Source organism: Meleagris gallopavo, chromosome 3 (assembly GCF_000146605.3).
Source record: "Meleagris gallopavo isolate NT-WF06-2002-E0010 breed Aviagen turkey brand Nicholas breeding stock chromosome 3, Turkey_5.1, whole genome shotgun sequence".
NCBI lineage: Eukaryota > Metazoa > Chordata > Aves > Galliformes > Phasianidae > Meleagris > Meleagris gallopavo.
Window position 1 is genome coordinate 56,229,988 of NC_015013.2, and position 21,446 is coordinate 56,251,433.

The following is a 21,446-nucleotide window of genomic DNA, read 5'->3' on the forward strand; positions in this document are numbered from 1 at the left end:
CCAACGGCTCCATGTCCTTCTCGTGCTGGGGACTTCAGATCTGGACAGTATTGCAAATGGGGCCTCACAAGGGCAGAGCAGAGGGGGACAATCCCCTCCCTCTCCCTGCCGGCCACCCCTCTTGTGATGCAGCCCAGAATACAGTTGGCCTTCCAGCCCCCATGGATCTTAGAGGCTACTGTAACCAAGCACTGGAAAAGTTGCTCATGATTTTTAAGGCTTTTGGTGGAACGATTAACCTCTTCAGTTTTCTCTCTCGGGCTAGCACTGTCGCACCCCGTTATAATACACAACGAAGGCCATACAATTATCTCCCAGCCACAGCCGCCATACTCTGGTTGGTGCCAGGCAGCGGTCTCTTTCACACTCCTGCCACACCTTGCTCCTCTCCACACGGCACTTCGCCGCTTCTCCAGGAGCTTCCTTGCCTCGGGCAGCTCCACTCCAACAAAGGGCTGTGCCAGCGCGTCCTGTTCACCCCAGAACAACCCCCGGCCGACGGCTCTCCGAGCTGGCAGGGGACAGACAGCCCGGCCTCGAAGCGGTGGCCAGCAGCCGTGGCCCACACCTTCCTACCGAGAGCGCTTTCCCCCAGCCCATCCGCATGCAAATTGCAGCCCCGCACCAGGAAGTAGGCTGAGAACCTCCCAACCAACCGCCTGAAGCGGAGCGAAGTTCCTCCGCCGGCTGCGCCCGTCTCCCGGCCGGCGGGGCAGCAGCGCCGCGCTCCGCAGCTCACGCCCGGCAGCCCCCGGGAACAGTGGAGTTTCCTCGCTGCTTCCCAACTTTCGCACCGGGAAAGTAAGTGCCTCCGCCGCCCAGGGGCCGCTTTGCGGGCGGGAGTCGAAGCTGGAGGAGGCGGGAGGAGGAGGAGAAGGAGGAGGAGGGAGGGGGGGCAGCCGGCCGGCCGGCCGCCCGGAGGAGCTCCTGCCCGGGGTGCTCCATGGGCTCGGGGAGGGCGGAAGGACAGCGGAGCCCGGAGGGTCTTGGGGCAGCTGGGGTCTTAGAAGAACGTTTTGCCTCTTGTCCTGCTTGCTGTGTCAGGCTGCTCGGAGCCGGGTAGCCGGGTGTCTGAAGGCAGAACAGCAGCCTCCGGAGGGGAGGTGGCCCCCGGGCATTCCTCCTCAATTGCTTTTTCCAGGAGGAATAGTTTCTGGAGCGTCGCCCAGCTTAAAGCTGCTTCCTCTTCGCTGTGCGCTCAGACGTACCTTGGCTTAAAAGAAAACGGCATTGTGGTGTTTCTTATGTGGTGTTTCCTGCTGGCTGCTGCCGTGATGATGCTGTGTGCCCAAGGAGTGGTCGCTGGGGGCTTTCTCCTGATTTTGATTTTGGATCTGAGGGTCAGGTTAGGTCTGTGTAGTTTTGCATTTGGCATTTCTGCTGAAATTGCATCTTCTGCATGTTGGCAGTGAATGCATTCTCCTGCTCCACTGACCTCAGTTGGCGCGAGAAACTGAAGAGATTAATACTTAAAACTTGCTTACCTACATGTGTACTCATCTGTACAGGGGATATCCCATATATCCACATATGGATATGATTTCCCTCCCTATGTATAGGGAGCACGAAGGTTCTTATTCTATTGTTTCACCTTAACCCCCTGATCAGTACCTCATCCCTTGCCCTTCATTCACACCTTTGAAAAAATCTCAGTCTGACCAGTCCCATTTTAGCACAACCTAATGCCAATTGGAAACGACCTGAAAGAGTTTTGTAATCTAGACAGCTTAGTGTTAGTTGCAGATATGAATGGGTGGGTAATTCTGTGCTGATCGTAGTACTACTAAAGACTTATTTTTTTCCTTATTAAAAAAGTATTTGTTGTTGTTGTTGTTGGGAAATGGCTAAGCTACGTTGGTAAAACAGCTCAGTTTTAATAAAGAGAATCACATCATGGGACTTGTTTCAAACCAAGTGCTGAATGCAGAGAAGGCATTGCTTATGTTTTGTGGTAGGACTTCATGTCTTTACAATAGGTACCACCACCAACCCTGGAAGGGTGTGTGAGAAAAATCATAGCTTTCTCTGAAAAAGCAGCAACAGGCTGCAGCAGGAATCACTTTGATGCTGTTAAATAGGTTGTTATAAAGTCTTGGGCAAGGATTAAAAATTAATGAATTCTGTGATCAACAGATTTCTCATTCTGTTTCTCCCTTCTGAGATTTGTGGTGTTTTTCTCTCTCCTTTTCAGCTTTGTGAGCTATAGACTAGCTACAAATAAATTGATTAAATTACATGGAGTTCTATTTTAGTCGTATGCTGTTGACATATTTTTAACCATAATGGTATAGAATGAACTTTCTTGTCAGTACAGTAGTTGTCTGACTTGAAGTTATTCTGCTTTTCTCCTGCAGTTTGTTGAATAAATAAGGTTGAGGTTGTTTACATATATATATATGTATATACATACGTAAGTGTATGTATATATATATAAATACACATTTGTTTCTGTATAAAGGAAAGGCTGAAGCCTTGTAAGTGCCTTTGACCAGCAGAATTGTGCAATGACTTTTACTGACAGTGCAATGAATTACAAAACTTTTACATATGAAGTAAAACCCAATTGCCTTTCAGATGTTTAATATTCTTCACTTTTAATGTTACCCTTTCAAGTGTACTTCCATAAATATGATGTTTTCTCTTGCATGCGTTTGGGAATGCATAAGCAGGTCTCTCATGTACTGTTTTCCTCGGTTTTATCTGTGTAATTGAAGTAAGCTCCCTTCCTTGACTTTGTTGGCTCTTGTAAATAGTATCAGGCAGCAGCAGGTATTCTGGGAAGGAATTCTTAAACCACTCAGTGCAGACAGTCCAAGGCCCTAGGAGCTGTGGTGTGGTGACTCACAAGACCAGAGATACAATGGCTGGCCTTCCTTGTATTGCATGTCAGATAGAGGTGCTTGACCTATCTATAGCTATTCAGGAGCACTTAAGAACTGCAGCATTTAATCTGAGATGTGATTCCATTTCCGTCTTGAAAAGGAGACATTTTTCTATCTGTATTTTGCATGTTGTTTGGAATCTTAATGAACATCTCTGAGGTTTTTGAGAGGAAACCTAGTGGCCGTGAGCCAATTTTTGTTTTTGTTGATGGGCCGGGAGATCTGAGAAGGGAGCAAGGACTTTCTTCTTCATACATGCGTGTTCTGAGCAAAGGGCAGCTGTGACTTTATTTCTCGTGTTCAGGGAACTGTAGAGCCAATTTTACTCTTGGGGTTCACAGAGTTCTTTGTAAAGGCAGGTCTTTGCAAAACTAGATGAACACAGAAAACAAGCAGATGAGGAACAGCATGAAGGTTTCAAAAAAAAAAAAAAAGGTGAAGGAACAGTAAACATGGAGTAGGATTCCTTGCACTCTGCTTGTGGCAGCACATCCATACACAGAGTTGCATTGATCAACATCAGTGATCCCCAAAGAATGCAAGATGTCGTGTGATAATGCTGGGGATGAGAGGAGAATCCACTGACTGGGAATCCTTGGGGCTGTGTAAGCTTGGTGTGGAGCTGGTGATACTTCCTCATGGAGCAGTGGAGCTGAGTTTATAAATATAAATTGCACAAAATCATGCATATCTGTTAAACAGTCTGTTATTTCATCCTTAGAGCATTTCTGTCTCTATGAGTAGCAGCTTCATTCTTTAGAATAAGCATTGCCTAGTCTTTCTTGCAGGCTATATTCCCACTTCTGTTAGTTACCTGCTGCTTTATTTCTCTCATTTATTTGTGTGATCTCTTTCATATGAATGTAGGAGCGCTTAAGAGAGAAAGACTTCCGAACTTACCAAGCCATGCTGCAGGAAACTGTGTAGATAAGCAATATAAAATTACATTGAAATGAAAATGGCCAACAGCCTGTAGTGAAGCAAACAAGTAGGAGGAGACTGCCCTACTACAAACAGCAACAATACCTTCCCAAAGAAATTAGCTTCTACTAACAGAAAGCAAGTACTACGTAACTGTCCATGTTGTGTATATTCCTAGCTTAAATTTAAATGGTAATTGTCCTTCAGGGAAGGATGTAAAGGTTTGTGCTTTCTTATTTATTTTTGTGTGATGCAAATACGTTTCCTGTTGATGTGGTCATCAAATGGTGTAATTTCTGAGGCTGAATCACCCACCGTGGTGTTCAGCATCTTTTCTGAAGATATGGGTTCGTGGTACAAAATGTAAAGGCAGAACTGCATCTTGTGCTAGAAGTATTTGCTCCAAGTACTTAAGAAATACTTGTGTTCATAGCATACCCTGAAGAACTATTCAGTGGGGTGAGTAATTAGTTGTTTTTGTCAGCTGAGCATCAGAAGAGAGAAGATATCCTGACAAACACTTCTGGAGAGAGAAAGAGGACATGTAGGAAAGGTGAAGAGTGTATAAGTAGATCTCATTTCTATGTGGGGAAAAATGAAAAACGAACACTACTCAGGCCAACGTCTCTTTTACTTTAGGAGAGCATCGCCTGTCTGTTTCAAAGTGCTGGCATCTTAAGTATCTACAATTGATTCCTATCTTTGCACAATGTTATGATCAGCTCAAAGTACTGAAAAGATAGATAGTCTGTACAGTGTGACCTTCTTCCTTTATGGTCTATGTTGCATGAGGACGGGCTAGTTCTTCCTGTCTAAATTGTGGTTGATGCGTTGAAGAATGTGTTACTTGAAATGCAAAGGCTTGCTTTTTACTTTATACATTCATTTGACCAAGCCATACGAAGGTCATATAAAAGTTCCTGTAATAGCAAACTGCGAGATGTTAAAACTAAAAAATTAGGTAGCTCACCATATGGATAGTATAGGATACATCTTTTCTTCTGGAATTATAGCTTTTGGAGTTTTCTTTGTTTTAGCAAGTTCAGCTAACAGCAAGTTCCAGGAAGGTCGTCACCAAATTCACTGCCTGTTAAGTGGATTTACATCAGCACTAACATTTTGCCTTATTTTATGTTTGCTTCTTTAGTTTGTACAGATAAGTACATAGAGACTGCTTTGTTAGTTTATTTGTTTTCTTTTTGATGGCATTTTATATTCAAGCTGCTTCTTGGGCATAAACTGAAACAAGAAGTTATTACAGAAGTTAGTGCAAAGGTAAGAATATTTGGCTGATAAGCAGATTTGTTCTTTCCATATGTGACTATACTAGGTTCTTGCAACAATATTAACATTAGAAGTCAATTCCTGTGTTATGCTAATGTAAGTTAGTAGGTCTGACCTGTGACTGAGTTTTACTCTATCTATCTTGATAATGAAAATATTTCCCAGTTTTGTCATTGGAATGGGGAATATTCTAAGTAGTAGTTCATCTATTGCATTTATTGAAATTGCCAGTTCCAGCATCATGAGTCTTTTATTCATTAGATTCAGTGGACGGAAGCTCTTTTTCTCCAGGGCAATTCCATCCCTGCCATGTGTTTTCATGTGATATCTGAACCTCTTCAGTCGGTGCTGACTGCCCTAGTGTGACTATGTTTTAGGTCCAGACAGATGGCAGCTGGAGAACACAATTGAAGTGATGGTCAGTACTGGTGTCAGTGTCACTGAGGAAGTGAAAGTTTTTGGCAAACACACAGGAAGGGGATGGGCAGGAGAAAGAGGAAATCCGATGTTGGATGTTCTGTGTTCAGTTTGTTCAAAAGGTTCTCCAAAAGGCATTTGAACATGTAGTTGTGGGGTAGCAAAGCATGCAAGTGGGATTTAAAGGACATTTTTACATTGCCAAAGGTCTGCTAACCTATACGAAGGCTGAGGAGCAGTGTTACAGCCCTGTAGGGGTATAGAAGAACTTGCCCTTTAAGCAACTCTCCTGCTTGATTGCTAGCGTGGCACTTTGTATTCCTTTCTCTGTCCTGCAAGGTCTCTGTGCTGCTGCCGCTTGCCAGCTGTGCTCACGCTGGCTGAGCGAGATACTAAAGCAGCTATCCTGGTGTCAGTGAAGAAGCACTGTCCCATATTAAGGTGAATGGTAAGCCCGTTTCTCTTGACACTTAGATGACCTGGTCGATTGGCTACAGACAGCAGTGCTGCAACTGGGCCTGACTAGGAGAGCTTACTTCCTTTGAAAATCCCCCTCTTAATTTGCTTGGTAGCAGTTCCCTTCCCTCTACCGCTCACCAGAGTGATAGAAAAGCATTAGAGTCACACTGCTTTGAATGATACTGTTAATAACAATGTGCTGTCCTCCTCCTTTTTTTCTCTCCCTTATTTCCTGGAAAAAAGCAGTATTTCAATCTTTTTCCTGCCATAACAGTGCTCTCTTCCTACTGCTGTTTCCTTTTCAATTCCCACATCATTTTATTTCAGCGGTGTCATTCTGTTTCTGTCCTGCTTTGTTTTTGAGACTGTTAGTGGTACAGGTCATTTATTTAATCTCTTGATTTGGATCTCTGTGCAGTAACTTTTTCTTTTTCCCCTGTCACAATATAAGCCTCTGTGCCTTGCATAATCTAGTTGTCTTTTGTAATCTACATGTGCTGCCTTATTAGGGAGTAAGTGCCCAGAAATATGTACCTCCAGCCTCTTGCTCTGAAGTCCCAGAGTGTCTGGCTCAGCAGTGCTGATATGGTCTTCACAATGTTTTCAGAAACCTATGCGTCCTTATAGGGCAGCTCTGTTGTTCTATACATGGCCAGGAAGAGTCCTTTATCTAGAATTGGTATTATGTATAGATGCAATTATCTTTAGAGTCAGCTCTTAGTCACGTTTGATTTAAAAGCATTCTTAGCTTTACTTGAACTAGGCTAATTTCCTTCTTAAATGTAACCTGTCTGTGATGCTGTTTCTAGCTCTCTTGGATCAGGTTTTGTTTCTCTTGTATGCAGGAAGATTTTCTGTGCTGTGTATGAAGGCTTTTGCAGCTAGTGTTTACCTCCTCATAAACCCACCTGGTTTCATTGCAGCAGCATGGATTTTTTAACATGCATGCTGACCTGGAAGAAGAAACAAAGGCTTCACACGGAGAGTGTGGTGCTATAGCAACAGCTCAAGCTCTAGGACTTCTGGGCTGTGCTCTGGTGGCAACGTGCCCCAGGTACCCTGTCCCCTTGGATAGTGAAATGAAATGGAGTTAGCATAGAGAGAGTAGTACAAGCTTTGAAAAACCAACTTACGTGGAGCAAGCACCAGCAGGAAAGTGGTTTGTCTGAGGGAGTGGTGAAGTGCGGGAAAAAGGTCCTTCAAGTGAGGTATTTCTGTTTTAGGTGGAACATTTAAGCAAGTCTGGGTGTATTGGATTCATGTGTCAGAAAATAGGATATTCAGCTTTTGAATACCTTTTTTGAATTGGAGATGTGAATATTGCTTTTTTTTTTTGTAACGGATTTAATTATTTGCAATTTGTCTTTTCCTGATATGATTTCCTTGCTTCATTGGCAAAAATAAAAATATCAAGATGTTTGGTATGGTATGACACAGAAAAGTCATTGCTCCATTGAGCAATGACTTGTCATATCCACTGAGAAAATGTGTTTTCCTAGAGTCTGAAGTTCTCTACCCTATTAGTTATTCTTTGCTGTTGATAGTTTTTTCTCCTTTTATCTCTTTGTTTCTCCAAACTTCCCTCTTCACTTATTTCCCAGTATCAACCTCATTTCTGACCTCCAGGGATTTCCCCTTCACCTTTTCTCATACGGTTTGTATAGCCCTGAGAACTTCCTGTGCATTCCCACAATATTAAAGTGTCTTCATTGCACGGGTCTTACTTCTATGATATTCAAATGTAAGTTCATTGTGGAGTCATTACAGTTTTCCTGAGCAAGTCTTAGATAATTGTGAACAAATACTGATTTATTCCTAGTTCTTGCTTGGAAAGTTAGCTGAATGCTGAAGACATTGCAGCTGCAAAAGCTGTATATAAACAATGGAGCTTTTGCACTGCCTGTGGTTTTTGCTCACTAAGGTATAATCATGCAGCTTGCCTGTGAGCTCTGTATTTCATATCTGAAATTACAAAGGTTATAAATTTTAATGAGCAGCCAGTACAGTTGTAATAAGAGAGCTGTAAAATTGCAATCTGTAGTATGAATGTGAAAACAGTTCCTCTTAGGGACCTCTCATTTACCACAAGTCTAAATCTGCTAAAATTATCATCTGTTTTTGTGCTCTTTAAGGTCTGCGTCCTGCACTTGGTTTAAAAAGTCCTGGCCTGAGCTTCTCTGAGATGTCAATTACAGGATCAGAGCATGATTCAGTGGAAGTGGCTCTGGTCATAACTGATAGGTTGGCAGATGCCAACTATCAACTACTAGGCTTCTGAGCATTAAGCAGGGCTAGGAACAACAGAAAACATTAAATGCTATACAGTCAGTCTTGATACTTTGTGAAGGGATCACTGTTGATTTTAGAGAGAGAAAACAAAATGTCCAGGCACAGCCAAAATATTAGCAGTGATCAAAGTATTAAAGAATTTGTGAAAATGAAAGAAATGGAAATGTTAAGCAAATGCTGCGTGATTCTTCAAGTCTGAATAAAACGAAAGTTGTCCTCGCTTAGAACTTAGTGCTTAGTGTAGCACAACTTATCCCAGATGTAAAAGGATTCAAATCAAGTTAATGTTCTTGCATAGCTGCTGTTACAAGATTTGGAGAATTTTATTTCCCCCCCCCTCCACTTTCTTATTTTTGCTCTTGAGAAAGGTCCCCTGCAAGGATGCACACATTTGCAATCCAAGGTGCGCAGTTATTCCTTAGGATGTTTGAACTAGGGACAGCCAACTTGAGGCATGCCAGTGCTTCACAGTCCTTTCTCAAGAGTTTCCAAATTCCCGTTCTCATTCCTCTCTGAAAGATGGAAGAATGTACAATATTTAATTTTGGTTAACTTTGGAGAAACTACTTATTCGTGCTCATGCGTGCAACAAATGTGAAAAGAATGCTTAGAAACTTGAGTGTTGGTTCTTACTCCGTGTTTGTTCAGTGGCATGTGTTCCTCTTTACTGTCACCTCAGCTTGAGTGCGTTGTTTCACAAGATTTTAGTAAAGTGTACTTCTGCCTTCCTGTGCCAGGCTTTCAGACCTGATCTACATTGCATTCCTTCTGGATTGTTTGGTGCATTTACATCTGCCTGTATCTCTTCACAAAGTCCTGATCTCAATGACGTCAGCTAAAAAAACTCCAGAAATTGCTTACGCTGTAGCTTTTCTAGTTTTATTTTCAATATTTGTAGCAAACTGTTGCTCAGACAATATCCTCTGACACATCCATGTGCACCCCAAACTATGGCATTTGCTTGGAACTGTTCACTGAGGTAGGAAAGTGACCTAGAATGTACGCATTTTAGATTCAGTGCTCCCAGAGGAATAGAATTGACATAGAGTTTAAGTTAAATGGATGAATTATAAATGGACCAGTGCCAGAATGTGGATTATACCTTTGAAGTTAAAGGTTGTTCTGCTAATTACATCAGTGAGAAAAAGGTTGGGTGATTCCTGTCATGAATGCTTACACAGTTAGTGCTAAATGTTCTCCTAGTATTACTGTAAAGTCTGAATAGCACAAGACATCGTTTCTGCTACTGTAATTTACTGACACCGGATTCGACACTAATTTTTATAGAACTATTGCAACTTCCTTTTGCAACTGAAGAAAACTTGCCCAGGGTTTGCAAAGTTCCAAGAGGAACTGCAGTCACGGCGAGAGTGTTAGTACGCATCAGCACAACTGATTTAACCCCAGGTTTTCATCCAAGCTCAGAACTCACTCTTAAAACTAAATTACATATCTCAGTACAGTGTTCTGTTTTTGGGAAGGGTTTCTCTGAGTATATGACACGCCAAGGGCAGTGCAGCTAATGAAATACAAAATAGTCTGCTAGAGAAGTAGATCTTTTTTGCAGCTGAATTATATGTTGGCTTTTAAGGGGGATGAAAAAAATACCTGTTTTGTGAGTTGTGAAAATCAGTGCTTCAGAGAGGCACCCAAGTCACAGTGCGATACTATTGTAATGAGATTGCTATGTTTCAATGGCAAGTTTGTTTGTGAGTATGTGTCAGCATTTGAACATGGAGGTGGTGCCAGATTAAGACCTCTGACCAATGGAGGAGCACAATAAAACCAGCATGATGCAAAGTAATATGGGATGGAAAATGACCAGGCTAGTAGAGAGTTAAGATCCATTGATATAGAAATCACTCATCAGTAATTTAATTGCAACTAACTTAATTAGTGTTGAAAATGAGTTATAAGAGTTCAACTAACTTGATTTATTCCGTAGAGTTAAAGTTACCTGAATTTGGGAGAACAAAAGCTGATACACACTGATGAATCTGCTCCCCTTTCCCTCAGTACGACACACTGAAAGCAGAAGATAAACTCAGAGAAGAAGTGGTATACTTTCTATTAGGCCACCCTCAAAACCTTCACCATGGATTTTTTTGACTGTTTTCAAGGACATATTGTGATAATTCCATTGTCTTTGAGTTCTCTGTTTACAATACGGCAGTAAATTTGTGTTACAGGTACATCTCAAAGCAAGTCATCTTTTCTGCAAAGGACTTTTTACTGCCAACAACATCCTTAACTGATTGAAGGCCATGTTTGTTAGTAACCATCTTCTTCCCTTAGTCATGGCAGCTATTGGTGATTCTCCCTAACCAATACCTTGTTCATATGTTTTTCAAGCATGTTGAGGCTGAGAAATAAGGACTACCTGATTCAGATGGGATGAAGGAAGGCAAATATATCTTCCAATACAGCTTCTGGAGGATGCAGACAGACTGTTTGACGCACTTTACTATATGCTAGAAAGCTGCTCACTTTGTACTGTGTTGTCTTCTGAAACTTGGTGAAACTGGTAGAAGCTCACTAATTTCTCTTTCATGTATTACATAGTAAATGCAGACATTTGGTAGTGCAAAATAGCTCATATAATAGCTCATAACTGGTTGCTCGGTGTAATTTGTGTGGCTACAGCTTTATCTTCAAGTAAATTGACAGGTGTGTTCAAATCAACAGTATCAGAGTAAAACCGCTGTGTGTATGAACAAGGCGTTCTGGACTGATGTAGAAATGTTTGTTGTACACCTCAAACTACACGTGTGGGAGGCAAAGTGTAGATAGGTGAGGGAAGAGAGAGCAAGGAGGTGGGTGAGTAGTTCTGGTGTGAAGGATAGGATGTAGGTTTGTAAATTGGCAAGACTGGCAACAGTGACAGAGAGCTGCAGAGTTGTCAAGTGTGCTGCAACTGTTCAAAAAGTGTTCTTTAAATAAATTAGTAAAAGTTTGTCCTCTGTCCTTCAGTTTTCTGTCTTTGTATCCATGGATTTCTATGCTGTCGTGTAGAGGCTACCCCTGGACTTTGTCCCAGAACCTTATCATTTTTGTGGGTGGTGTCCCATTTTCCTGTACCAAGGTGATTCTACCAGTCATTTACAATGGAGAGGAGAAGGATCCTACTGCTATTTGTAATCACTGACATCTGTAAAGCTCGGGGCAAATACTGGACTACTGAACCTGTGGCACATTCACATTATCGGCCAAAGCGGTGAATTTAAAGATGCACAAAATGTATGTGAATTATAGATATACTCAGACTGCGATGTGGACGTGATCTTTTGAGTTTGCTCAAAGGAGTGTAACGCTTCCGAATACTTAGGAAAATTTTTGATTCTCCTTGGTATAGTGGTTTGGCCAAATTTTCATTTGGAAATGGAGGTTTGCTTACACGACGTTGCTGTTTCTCATTAGTAGAAGTTCTTTACTAGTGAAGAAAATGATATTTTTATGTATAGTTTGCTCAACACTTAAGTTTGTAAAGTACTTGGGAACCTTCCCTTTAAGATGGTTAACATTTTGGCACGCTTCTTTCCCTGTTCTATTTCATATGATCCTTTTGGATAATTTGATGAAAGTATTTATTCTGTTATGACAAATTAAGATGTTATTTGACCTTTTCCCCTATCTTCAAAAGGTAAATATAGTGGAAGAGAAGTTGAGGAAATGGGAGATGTGGTTGCCTGAGGGCTGGCAAAATGAATTAATTCACTGTTGATTATGATTCAAAAGTCTCGAGGATGCAGTTGAGGCAAATGACCGTAATAAAATGAAGCAAGTGTTGTAAGGTCAGAAACCAGATGTTAGTTTAATATAAGACTCAATTTAAAATCAGTGCCAAAGGTACTGACTACATGAATCTGGAACGTTTTCGTAATACATGAAGTCTATTATGCAATGTTAACAAAATTACAGTCTAGTGTGGATTAACTTTCTTGTGCTTCGGTATTTTTATTCAATTGAATAAACAAGGAAAAGAAACGGTAGTTTGTACATCGTATTCAAAGTGGTGTTTGACTTCAGAATTTTATTCTTATCCTTTTACAAGTGTAGTAACACTGTTGTGCTACCACGATGGCATTAGATATTTTTAGTGTTTCTTCTTGAGTTCTCTTATTTCTTTATTTTTAACTGTGGGCAAATTTATTACATGAAACCAAGAAATTTAGGAGAAAGCTATGGTGGATTCATAAAAAAGAGAGAACACTTCTTTCTTGCTCATTGCTTGGTCCCCTCCCCATCTGCTATCTGTGCTAGAGCTACCGCTCTCATGTCATCAGTTATAACGGTTATCAGCATATTTGTTACCCTGTTATTCATAAGTTCCCGTAAAGATCAAGGAAGCTGAGCACTGAATAAAGTTATCTTAACCCTGGAATTTAGAGGCTAAACAACAGAAGATTGGACTTTGGATTAGTATCAGTTGAATATAGGAAACTCTTTACGTGAACTGATACAGTTAGTTTTGCCAAAGTACTCTATAAATGCTATTGCAGTGGTTGTGGAGGGAAGTGCAAACTTTGTCTGACCACACATAATTTCTATTTAGCCATATTTGACTATTTAATTCTTGGAAGTTTGAGGTGTGGTAACTTAACCTCTCCTGCTTTCTGTTTGTTAAAGCAGTGTCTTAGTTAATATTAGGCACTGCATAGCTAGAATGCTGTATTTTTAAGTTAAAAATAAATTAAATTAAAAAATAAAGAAAGGGGAGGGATATAGAAGAAAAGGTTTCTCCTCTGTGTGCAACAAAACACATCAGTACAGCAACTGCAGGTATTTTATCACACCAGAGGTTTCCTGTTCTTATATCGGCTCTCTGGGGGATTGTTTTCTGTTTGGTCTGACACACAGTACACTTTCACTGTAGTCAAATAGCAGCATGTTTACTTCTTTTCCCCATTCTAACTTGAAATTTGATTTAAAAGCATCTTTAAGAAGCTGACTTAAATTAGAAACGTTATGTAGTCCTTCAGCTGATTTCAATATACAAACCAATATGGGAAAAAAAAAAAAAACAATGCCAAAGGGTGGAACAGTGGGTGTCAGAAATGTAATGAGTTCAATAAAGTATTTTGTCAGCCCAGATTGGTGTGGTCAGAATGAGATATTTGTGTACTCATGTTGGGAATTGGGTTCTGAAGGGGAGGAGCAGAAATACTGGTGTGGGACCGAAAAAACAAATATTGCAGAAGTAAACGTGATGAATCTGGAACTGTAACAGGAGTGCAAATGTTGGAAAAAATTAAGGTGATAGAGTGATACTTGATACTGAGAAAGGAAAATGATAAAAAATAAAAATAAAAACGAGATAACATGGACAAAGTCGAGTTTTCTTGCTCATAATGGCTTAGGAAGGAATTGTGAAAGACGATGAATAGGATTGTGGTGCCTGTCTGCTGCACTTCCCCAAACTCCTGTCTAGCTACGCGTTCCTGTTGCACTGAGACTTTTTTTTTTAATATTTTCATTAGCAATAGAAAAAGTAGTAGAACAACTGAGATACTAGGAAGCATTAGAAACACACGGGCAGTTGAGAATACTGTGCAGAAAGAACAGTCTGGCAAAATAACATGGAGAAATTTAATAGCAGGGTGCAAAGAATGCTACTGGAGATATGAAAGTCTGCTCTCATGAGAGTTTGTCATTATGAAAAATGAGACAATGGATCAGTTCTAACTGATCACAAGATGATTACAAAAGGCCAGTGTGATGAAAGTTTGAAAACAGTAAATTCACTGGGGAACCTATTTCTACCTTTGGAAGAAACAGAAGTGCTGTTTGTTGCAAGGCATTGCTGAAAGTCATCACGTGATCAGCTCCTACACTTAGGAGGGATGAGTTCAAGCGGATGCAGAGATGAGGTTATGGGCTCCTGGATGGCTGGTGGAAATAGAAAAGACTGAGAAGGCTTGGTCCTTAAAACCTAGAGAAGAGAGTGAGATGCCACTTCTTCCTGATTACTTGAGAAGGTGAAGAGCCAGTTAGGCTCAAAGCTGTTATTGGCCCCAAAGAGTGTTTAAGACTGGGAGTTGTGAGATGGCCTCAAAGCCAAGTGTGGTGTGGATCTGAAACCTTTCACATTTTGTTCTTCCCCACCACCGTGCAGTAACCTCTGTATAAACAGAGCTTTATAACCTTGTTTCAAAGCTCATATAATGCAATTGTACTGCCTTTTCCAGAAAGTAATTGTTAGCCCAGTGGTAAAGTAGATAGCTCTAGTGAACTCTTGGAAAGTTTTATGGTTCAGCTTATGTGTTTGAGGATATCTCATAGCCTGCTGCATACAGTCAGTGATATTTGTTCTTTGAAGGTTACCCTGATGGTTAAACAGTTTGTCGTCTTTGCCTCTTTATATATGTGCATGTCAAAATATTATTTTAGCTTTGTCTCACCCTTTCCCAGAAAGAGAAGAAAGAAGTTTAAGGACTCCCTGTTTTTTTTTTTTCTCTTGTTTTTAGAAATGCTGCCATCTGGAATACAGTTTCTTACATTACAGTTACAAGTGGAGTCCTGGGCACATCCGTCATAGTAAACACTGGGTAGATGGAGCTATTCTTGTTCTTTCTTATATTCAGGGCTCACGTCATGATTCGTGTCTCTGTGCCACCTAAGGGACTGATTCAGTTTGAGAGACACGAAGATGATGTAATGTGGTCCAGTAGAAAAATACTGAATTACAAAGAGATTTAAAATACATGAGTTGAGGAGCGACTGAGACGTGCATAACCATTTCAGCGGAAAGGCGAGGGAAGAACAAACTGCTGAAGTTCCCCTAGCTGGTCTCTGCTGCAAAAACAAGATGTAGGAAGTGAAACAGGCCCAAAGATAAAAGCTGACCCAGGATTTCTCTGCTCTGAATAGTCTAATTTAATGAGAATTACCAGGCAGCTGAGACTTACAATAACAAGTCAGCAATGAAGTTTAAGATAAGGTTTAATTCCTTAAACTTGAAGATTGCATTTATTTCTGTATTTTCTAGAATGAGAAACTGAAGCAGTTGAAGAAAGTAAAGAATAAAGTTAGGTGATGGTATTGAGAAAGCAGGTGTTGGTGTCCTTGGACAAGGCTGGCTCACAATTCTTTCTCCTGAGTGGTTTTAGATCCAAGTTTATTTGTTTTTCAGACCCTTAGTGAGTTTGTTTCTTTCCTCAAAACTCTTCTGCCTTGCCCTTGACCTTGAACAGTCTCACAAGCTTTATTATTCAGTAGATGTGATGAGAGCATCACAGTTCTTACCTTCTGACTTTGGAACTTGTGAAATAATAGGAAAAAAAAAAAAGGCAGGCATTAATGGCTACACTAAGATAAAATGGAATTAAACTAGAGAAAAACAGAAGGAGGAAAGGATCTAATTTTCCATTTTTTGAAAAACGTGTTTAAAAGACGAAGGAATTTACCCGTCTGTTTTCCAAGCTATTTTAAAGTCCTAGCTTTAAAAATGTTTTTGTATAGTGAAAATAATTGCTTTCAGTTCTTTCACTTGGAATTCTGAAGACAGAAAGCTGTGCTAAAGATCAGAATAATTTGAGGGTCTTCATTTATTTCTTCTCAATGGACCATCTCTATCTTATCTGTACTGCAAAGGCACACTTCTGTATATATGCATAATGGAGTTGGTGGTGAAAAGTTTAATGCTGATGAACCTTATAATTGAATACAAATTCACTTTCTTTATGTGTCAGTTTAAGCACATATGTATATAAGTGCTAAAAGCTGAAGCTACCCACAGAAATGATGTTTACATTCTTGATTGCTGTTCTTTGGATAAACAAATATTTATTGAATAAAATTGAATTATGCATATACCCACCATCACAGTTGAAGTTCTTAGAAAAAATACTTTACTATTGGAAGAAATAAAACCAAGCCAACGAAGTGTCTATTTTAGTTGCTTTCTAAAAATTATTGTCATAGGTAAAGATTAATATAAAACTGCTCTAAAGAATTGAAAAATCTGTGAAGATTTGAGAATCGCTTACATTAATACATGACTTAACTCCAGAAAGGTCCAGATGTATCAGGGTGATTTTTCAGGAAAGGGTTTCCAGTTTGCACTGTAAATACTGTGTGATGGCAATAGTTGCAACCGTGAGCAAAGAGAAAAGTAAGATCAGCTTTTAAGCAATGGGGGGAAATAAAACCTCAAATGCTAACAGTGGCAGATGGACAGACAGTGATCACACAGTCCCTGACTGCTGGAAGCAGCAAAAGGCTGATAGTGCAACAGCACTTCTAGGATAGAGAGCAGCTTTTGACCTTCAAGTATTGTGCTGCTTTCTGATACTCCGGAAATCTGCTTTGAAATTAAGACCCACGTGCTGCCATAGCAAGATGAAACAGAAGATAACAAGGGATTCAGTGGGAAAATTTAAAGCAAATGTCTCTGTAGACATCAAAACAACAGTGAGGAGGCTCTGTGTGGACAGCAAAGTGCATCAAAAGCGTGGATGAATAGTGATACTTTCTGTACTGAACAACTTTTGGGTGGAAAATGCCTGAGTGGGGACTGACAGTATTTCCTCTGGTGTCTATATTATTTTTATCTCTGAAGAACAATAATGTAGTGTCGTATGTAATTATACTGTGCTCCTGCATTGTTTTTTGTTTTGGTTTGGTTTGGTTTTTTTGCTTTTCTTTTATATCTTCTCAAAACACTTCCTTGATACTCATTGTGATACAGGAAGGGAGAGCTATGCAAATAAACACTTGATACTAAGTAAAATATTTTATTTATGCATGAATTAACTTTCCCCCTTCAGATTTTCCTTATGAGTACTGTGTAGACTACAAAAGAAGCTCTCTGCATACACTTCTTACATTTCAAATCTATTCTGTTGAATGGGTAATATGCTAGGACTTAAAGTTCGTTATTAACTCTGGTAATTATATAACATATTATTTTGAAATCCATTATTTAATGTGCTTTGATTGAAGCTCTCCTTTCAGTGCCTGCTATTTATACTAGCTCTACAAATTTTTATGTAAACACCACTCTCAAAACCTTGGGAAGGAACTTTAGATTTCAATATAATGCTGTGGGTTATAAAACTGACAATGCAGGTGAAATGTACTGAGTATAAACCCTTCAGTGCACATGCTACACTCAGTCACTGAGCAGAGGCTTTTGAAAACAAAAGTACTGGAGGGAAGGGGACAGTAACTCCCCATTGAAGCATGTACTGTCTTCAGTACCAGCTTGGGACTATTTGGTAATTGGAGCTCAACTCCAATTTCCATAGAATCGTAGAATGGCCTGGCTTGAAAAAGACCACAATGATCCTTGAGTTTCAACCCCTCTGCTATGTGCAGGGTCACCAATCACCAGACCAGGCTACCCAGAGCCACATCCAGCCTGGCCTTGAATGCCTCCAGGAATAGGGCATCCACAACCTCCTTGGGTAACCTGTTCAAATGTGACACCACCCTCTGTGTGAAAAACTTCCTCCTAATGTAGATGTAGCTATATTCACTGAGGGCTAGGAGTTTTCATCTCTCAGGGGAAAAAAGGAGTTCTTTGTGATGAGGTGCAGGATCTTCTTTTTGGTGCCGTCACACAAACTGTTTCACACACTGTATTTGTGCAGTTTTACATGACGTTGAGTATACTGCTGTAGGATTAGATAGCACCTGCACATTGATATTACTGTTCCATTGTTATTGTCACGAACAAATGTTAACCTTGAGCTTGCAGCAGGACACCACAATAGGCTCACTACTCATGTGCTTTAAGCCGCCAAAAAAGAAAATCCAACAACAACAACAACAAAAACACCTTAGTAAAAATGCTTTTCTGTGACTTTACATTGGCACTGGGTGAACTGCAGTCTCCCAAGATATCTTCAGGTTTCTTACAGCAATAGACAGAGGAGTTTGGATCAAATTATCTTATGTCCTCAACTTCAGCAGTTTGTTCTGTAGAAGCAGAAATACTCAAGAGCAAAAAGGTTAGCGCTTAGGTGGCTAAATACCCGATCTTGCAGATACAGCAAGTAATTAAACACTGGGCTTCCAGTAGTCTAGTGTGAACTTGCAAACAGCAACTTGCTTACGGGTGTACAAAATTTCCCTGTAGACCATTTTACAATAGAACAAGAATCATTCATACATTCACAATTATTAAAAATAAAAATCCTCTTCTTTATTTCCCCCCCTCCAAAGCAACTAGCACATAACCCAAGCAGAAGTGAACATTTGGAAAATCTTCCGGTGAACTTTGTCACAAACTAATATTAGGCATTACAGATGTATGCCTCTAAGGGAAGATCCTGGCTGACGGTGCCTCCGAGTGTCTTTGTGCAGGAGTGGGACATGGAAATGTTGGCGCACAAGATGGAGAACCTCTTCTTCAGAGAGATGGAGGTGAAAGATGTAGTGTAGGGTGCTACAATCTAGCTTCTCCAGCTGTGTTTTATTCACAGCTGGCTTACTTGAGCCCTCCATGAGCTCTTATTTTGTTTTACACTGTTCTTCAAAGAACTGGCTTTAAAGATTAATTAGGGCAGGGGGAGTGAGAATATGTGCCTGCAAGAGAAAATATGACTGTGAACCTAGCATTAGAGCACTGACCTGAAAGGAGGGAGAGAGGAAGGAAGAAGAGGTTTGAAAAGCCTTCCTAGTGGATTCTTTCAAGAGTAAGTAAAATTGCTATCCTCCGAGGGAGGAATATAGAGATAACGTTGTATATGTGTTTGCTGAAGTGCTCTGTAATTATATCATGGGATTAGCAGTCAGGTTCCAGCCACGCAGATGCTAGCAGCTGTATCGCATCTGACTGAGCATGGATACACATTCTGTGGGAAGGATTATCCTTCTTATTTGTGTTGGAGAAGAAATACTTGTGGTGGTTTGTCATCACTGATACACCTACTGTCTGTTTTAAACTGTTGTAACAGGCTTATCTGGACAAGGAGATTCATTGCTGAAGGTCACAGTAGCAGCGTATCTGCCCTGGAGCTGGGACTGCACAGATCATCAGCCTGGTGTGAGACAGGGATTTGAATCCAGCTGAGCTCCCTGCTAGATTGGCAGATGCAAAATAAAGTGGGGAGATACAGGCATGGCTAACTGCGGCTGCAGTTCTCGTCATTCAGAGTGGATTATTTCTTTGTTTCCTGAAGATCTGCTACACTAAAGCCTCTGCAGTATTTCTTACAGCTTAAGAGCAGCCTTCTCTAAAACACCAAAACGGGTTTTCGCTACAGTAATTATATTTGCACTTCTATTTATTTTGAAGCTCACAGAATAATCAGAAAGATGGAGAAGGGTGGTTGAGGAGAAAAGATGATAAATCAGAAAATGTTGAAATGGGAAATAAATATTTTGACATATTTACTTCATTTGTGGATTGAGACAATAAATCATTCTTTTTTTCCTTTGCTTCAGAAAAAATCTTATAGTATGTGTTCCTAACATTAAGTTGTTCTTCCAATGAACTACTGTATATGAAAAGGAAGTAAATGTTTGCTACATAAACCAGATGACTCTATGGGAAACTGCTTGGTTTATGGCATAATGTTTTGTTTAATACCTTTTTTATTCCAACAGGAAATATGGGATGTATAAAATCAAAAAGGAAAGAGAATCTGCATGGAGATGGGCTAGATTTGAAGAATCAACCAGTACGTAAAACTGAACGAACTATTTATGTGAGGGATCCAACGTCCAATAAACAGCAAAGGCCAGTAAGTAGATAGTCTCAGGGGAGAATTCCACTAGCAAGATCAAAGCATGACTGGCATAGCTTAAATTTCAGTCCAAAACACATGCATGAAGAAATTCAAATTGATCATTAATCTGCAATTTGGCTTTTAGTGTTGTGCAGTTCCCACTTAAAGAATATGTACTACAAAAAAAAAAAAGTTAATTGATTGATGAATTACATTGTTTTATGTGTTGTAATTTACATTGTTTTCTGCATGGAACACTGGGAGACTCTCTACTCTCTCCTTGGGAGACTTTTGACCTAAATGTAGGTATGTCTGTAGAAGAATGCTAGGTAACTTTAGAGACATCGGTGTTGGATATTAATAGCTGTGGGATCCAGGTGGTGATTACTTCTGTTTAAAACGGTTGAGGTTAGAGTCTTTACCAATTGTAGTCAACCTTCTTTTATTCACTGAAGGCCAATATTTGACCTTATATAAGGTGTGTATGTAAGCGAGCAGGAGAGGAGCAGAATGGGTGCAGTTCTGAAGCAGGCGGTACTGTGGTGAAAGAGGAAGAAGCTAAGGGAAGTTCCTTGTGTGCTATCTAGCAAAAAAGAAGGGGTGCTGGGAAAGGAAATCCCACTGGTTAGTAAATAGGCTTGCTACTTTGCAGATTTACTCATACCTCTTTTCCCCACTCCCTTTTCTTCTGAAGAAAGAGTGTTTTTTAGCTGTCCTTACTCAGGGACTGCATGCTCTGGGGATGTTGATTGCACCCTTCTGTTGTTTGTCCTCAGCTGTCACAGTATTCTCTGTATCAACGTACACAAATCACAATTACTGTTTGCATTGTTTTTAATTAGGTTTTTTTTTTTTTTAGCTGTGCTTGTAGTTCTTTAGCATGACAGTTCCTCACACCAGCAATGTGATACTAGCCATCCAGTTAAACTATCGTATGTAAAGCCTGTTCAGCAGAAGTTGCAAAATGTGAACTTTCACTTGTTGAACAGCTGCCTGGGGTCTGAGCTGCTCAGTTCAAAATCTAGTTGGGTTTTACTGTATTTTCTTTGTTGTAATTTGCTTTTGATGAGAGGTCAAAAATGATTGCAAAATGCTTCATAAGACATATAAGATAATAACAAAGCAAGTGAATAATATGTAACTGTAATGTAGTGTTGTCTCAAAGATATAAAACTGCTTAATTAAAGACATATTTTGTTGTAGGGAAATACAGATGCACACCTTCTACCGGGACAGATATTTGCCAATGAAGGTAAGTTTTCCAAAGGAATCTTGCTGCCTATATGCTATGTCCTCATCAGCTTGTGAAATAATGAGAATATTCCTTTGCCTTTCTATATTTGTAGAACCAGAAGAGCATGGAGACATTGTAGTAGCTCTGTATCCTTATGATGGCCTTCATGAAGATGACTTGTCCTTCAAAAAAGGAGAAAAATTGAAAGTTATTGAGGAGTGAGTATGATAGTTCAAATTGTATTGTAATTTTTCTTTTTTTTTTTGACTTCTAAATTTTTTTTTATAA

At 40.1% G+C, this 21,446-nt stretch overlaps 1 protein-coding gene across 1 annotated transcript in view; it reads left to right on the top strand.

The window, feature by feature from the left end:
* Nucleotides 1–501: 501 nt before the first annotated feature.
* Nucleotides 502–21,446, top strand: part of LYN (LYN proto-oncogene, Src family tyrosine kinase) — a 47,867-nt gene continuing 26,922 nt past the window's right edge. The window contains 4 exon segments of the mRNA XM_010708948.3: nucleotides 502–801; nucleotides 19,803–19,939; nucleotides 21,128–21,176; nucleotides 21,271–21,376. Coding sequence (XP_010707250.2) covers nucleotides 19,808–19,939; nucleotides 21,128–21,176; nucleotides 21,271–21,376 — 287 coding nt within the window. The 5' untranslated portion in view covers nucleotides 502–801; nucleotides 19,803–19,807.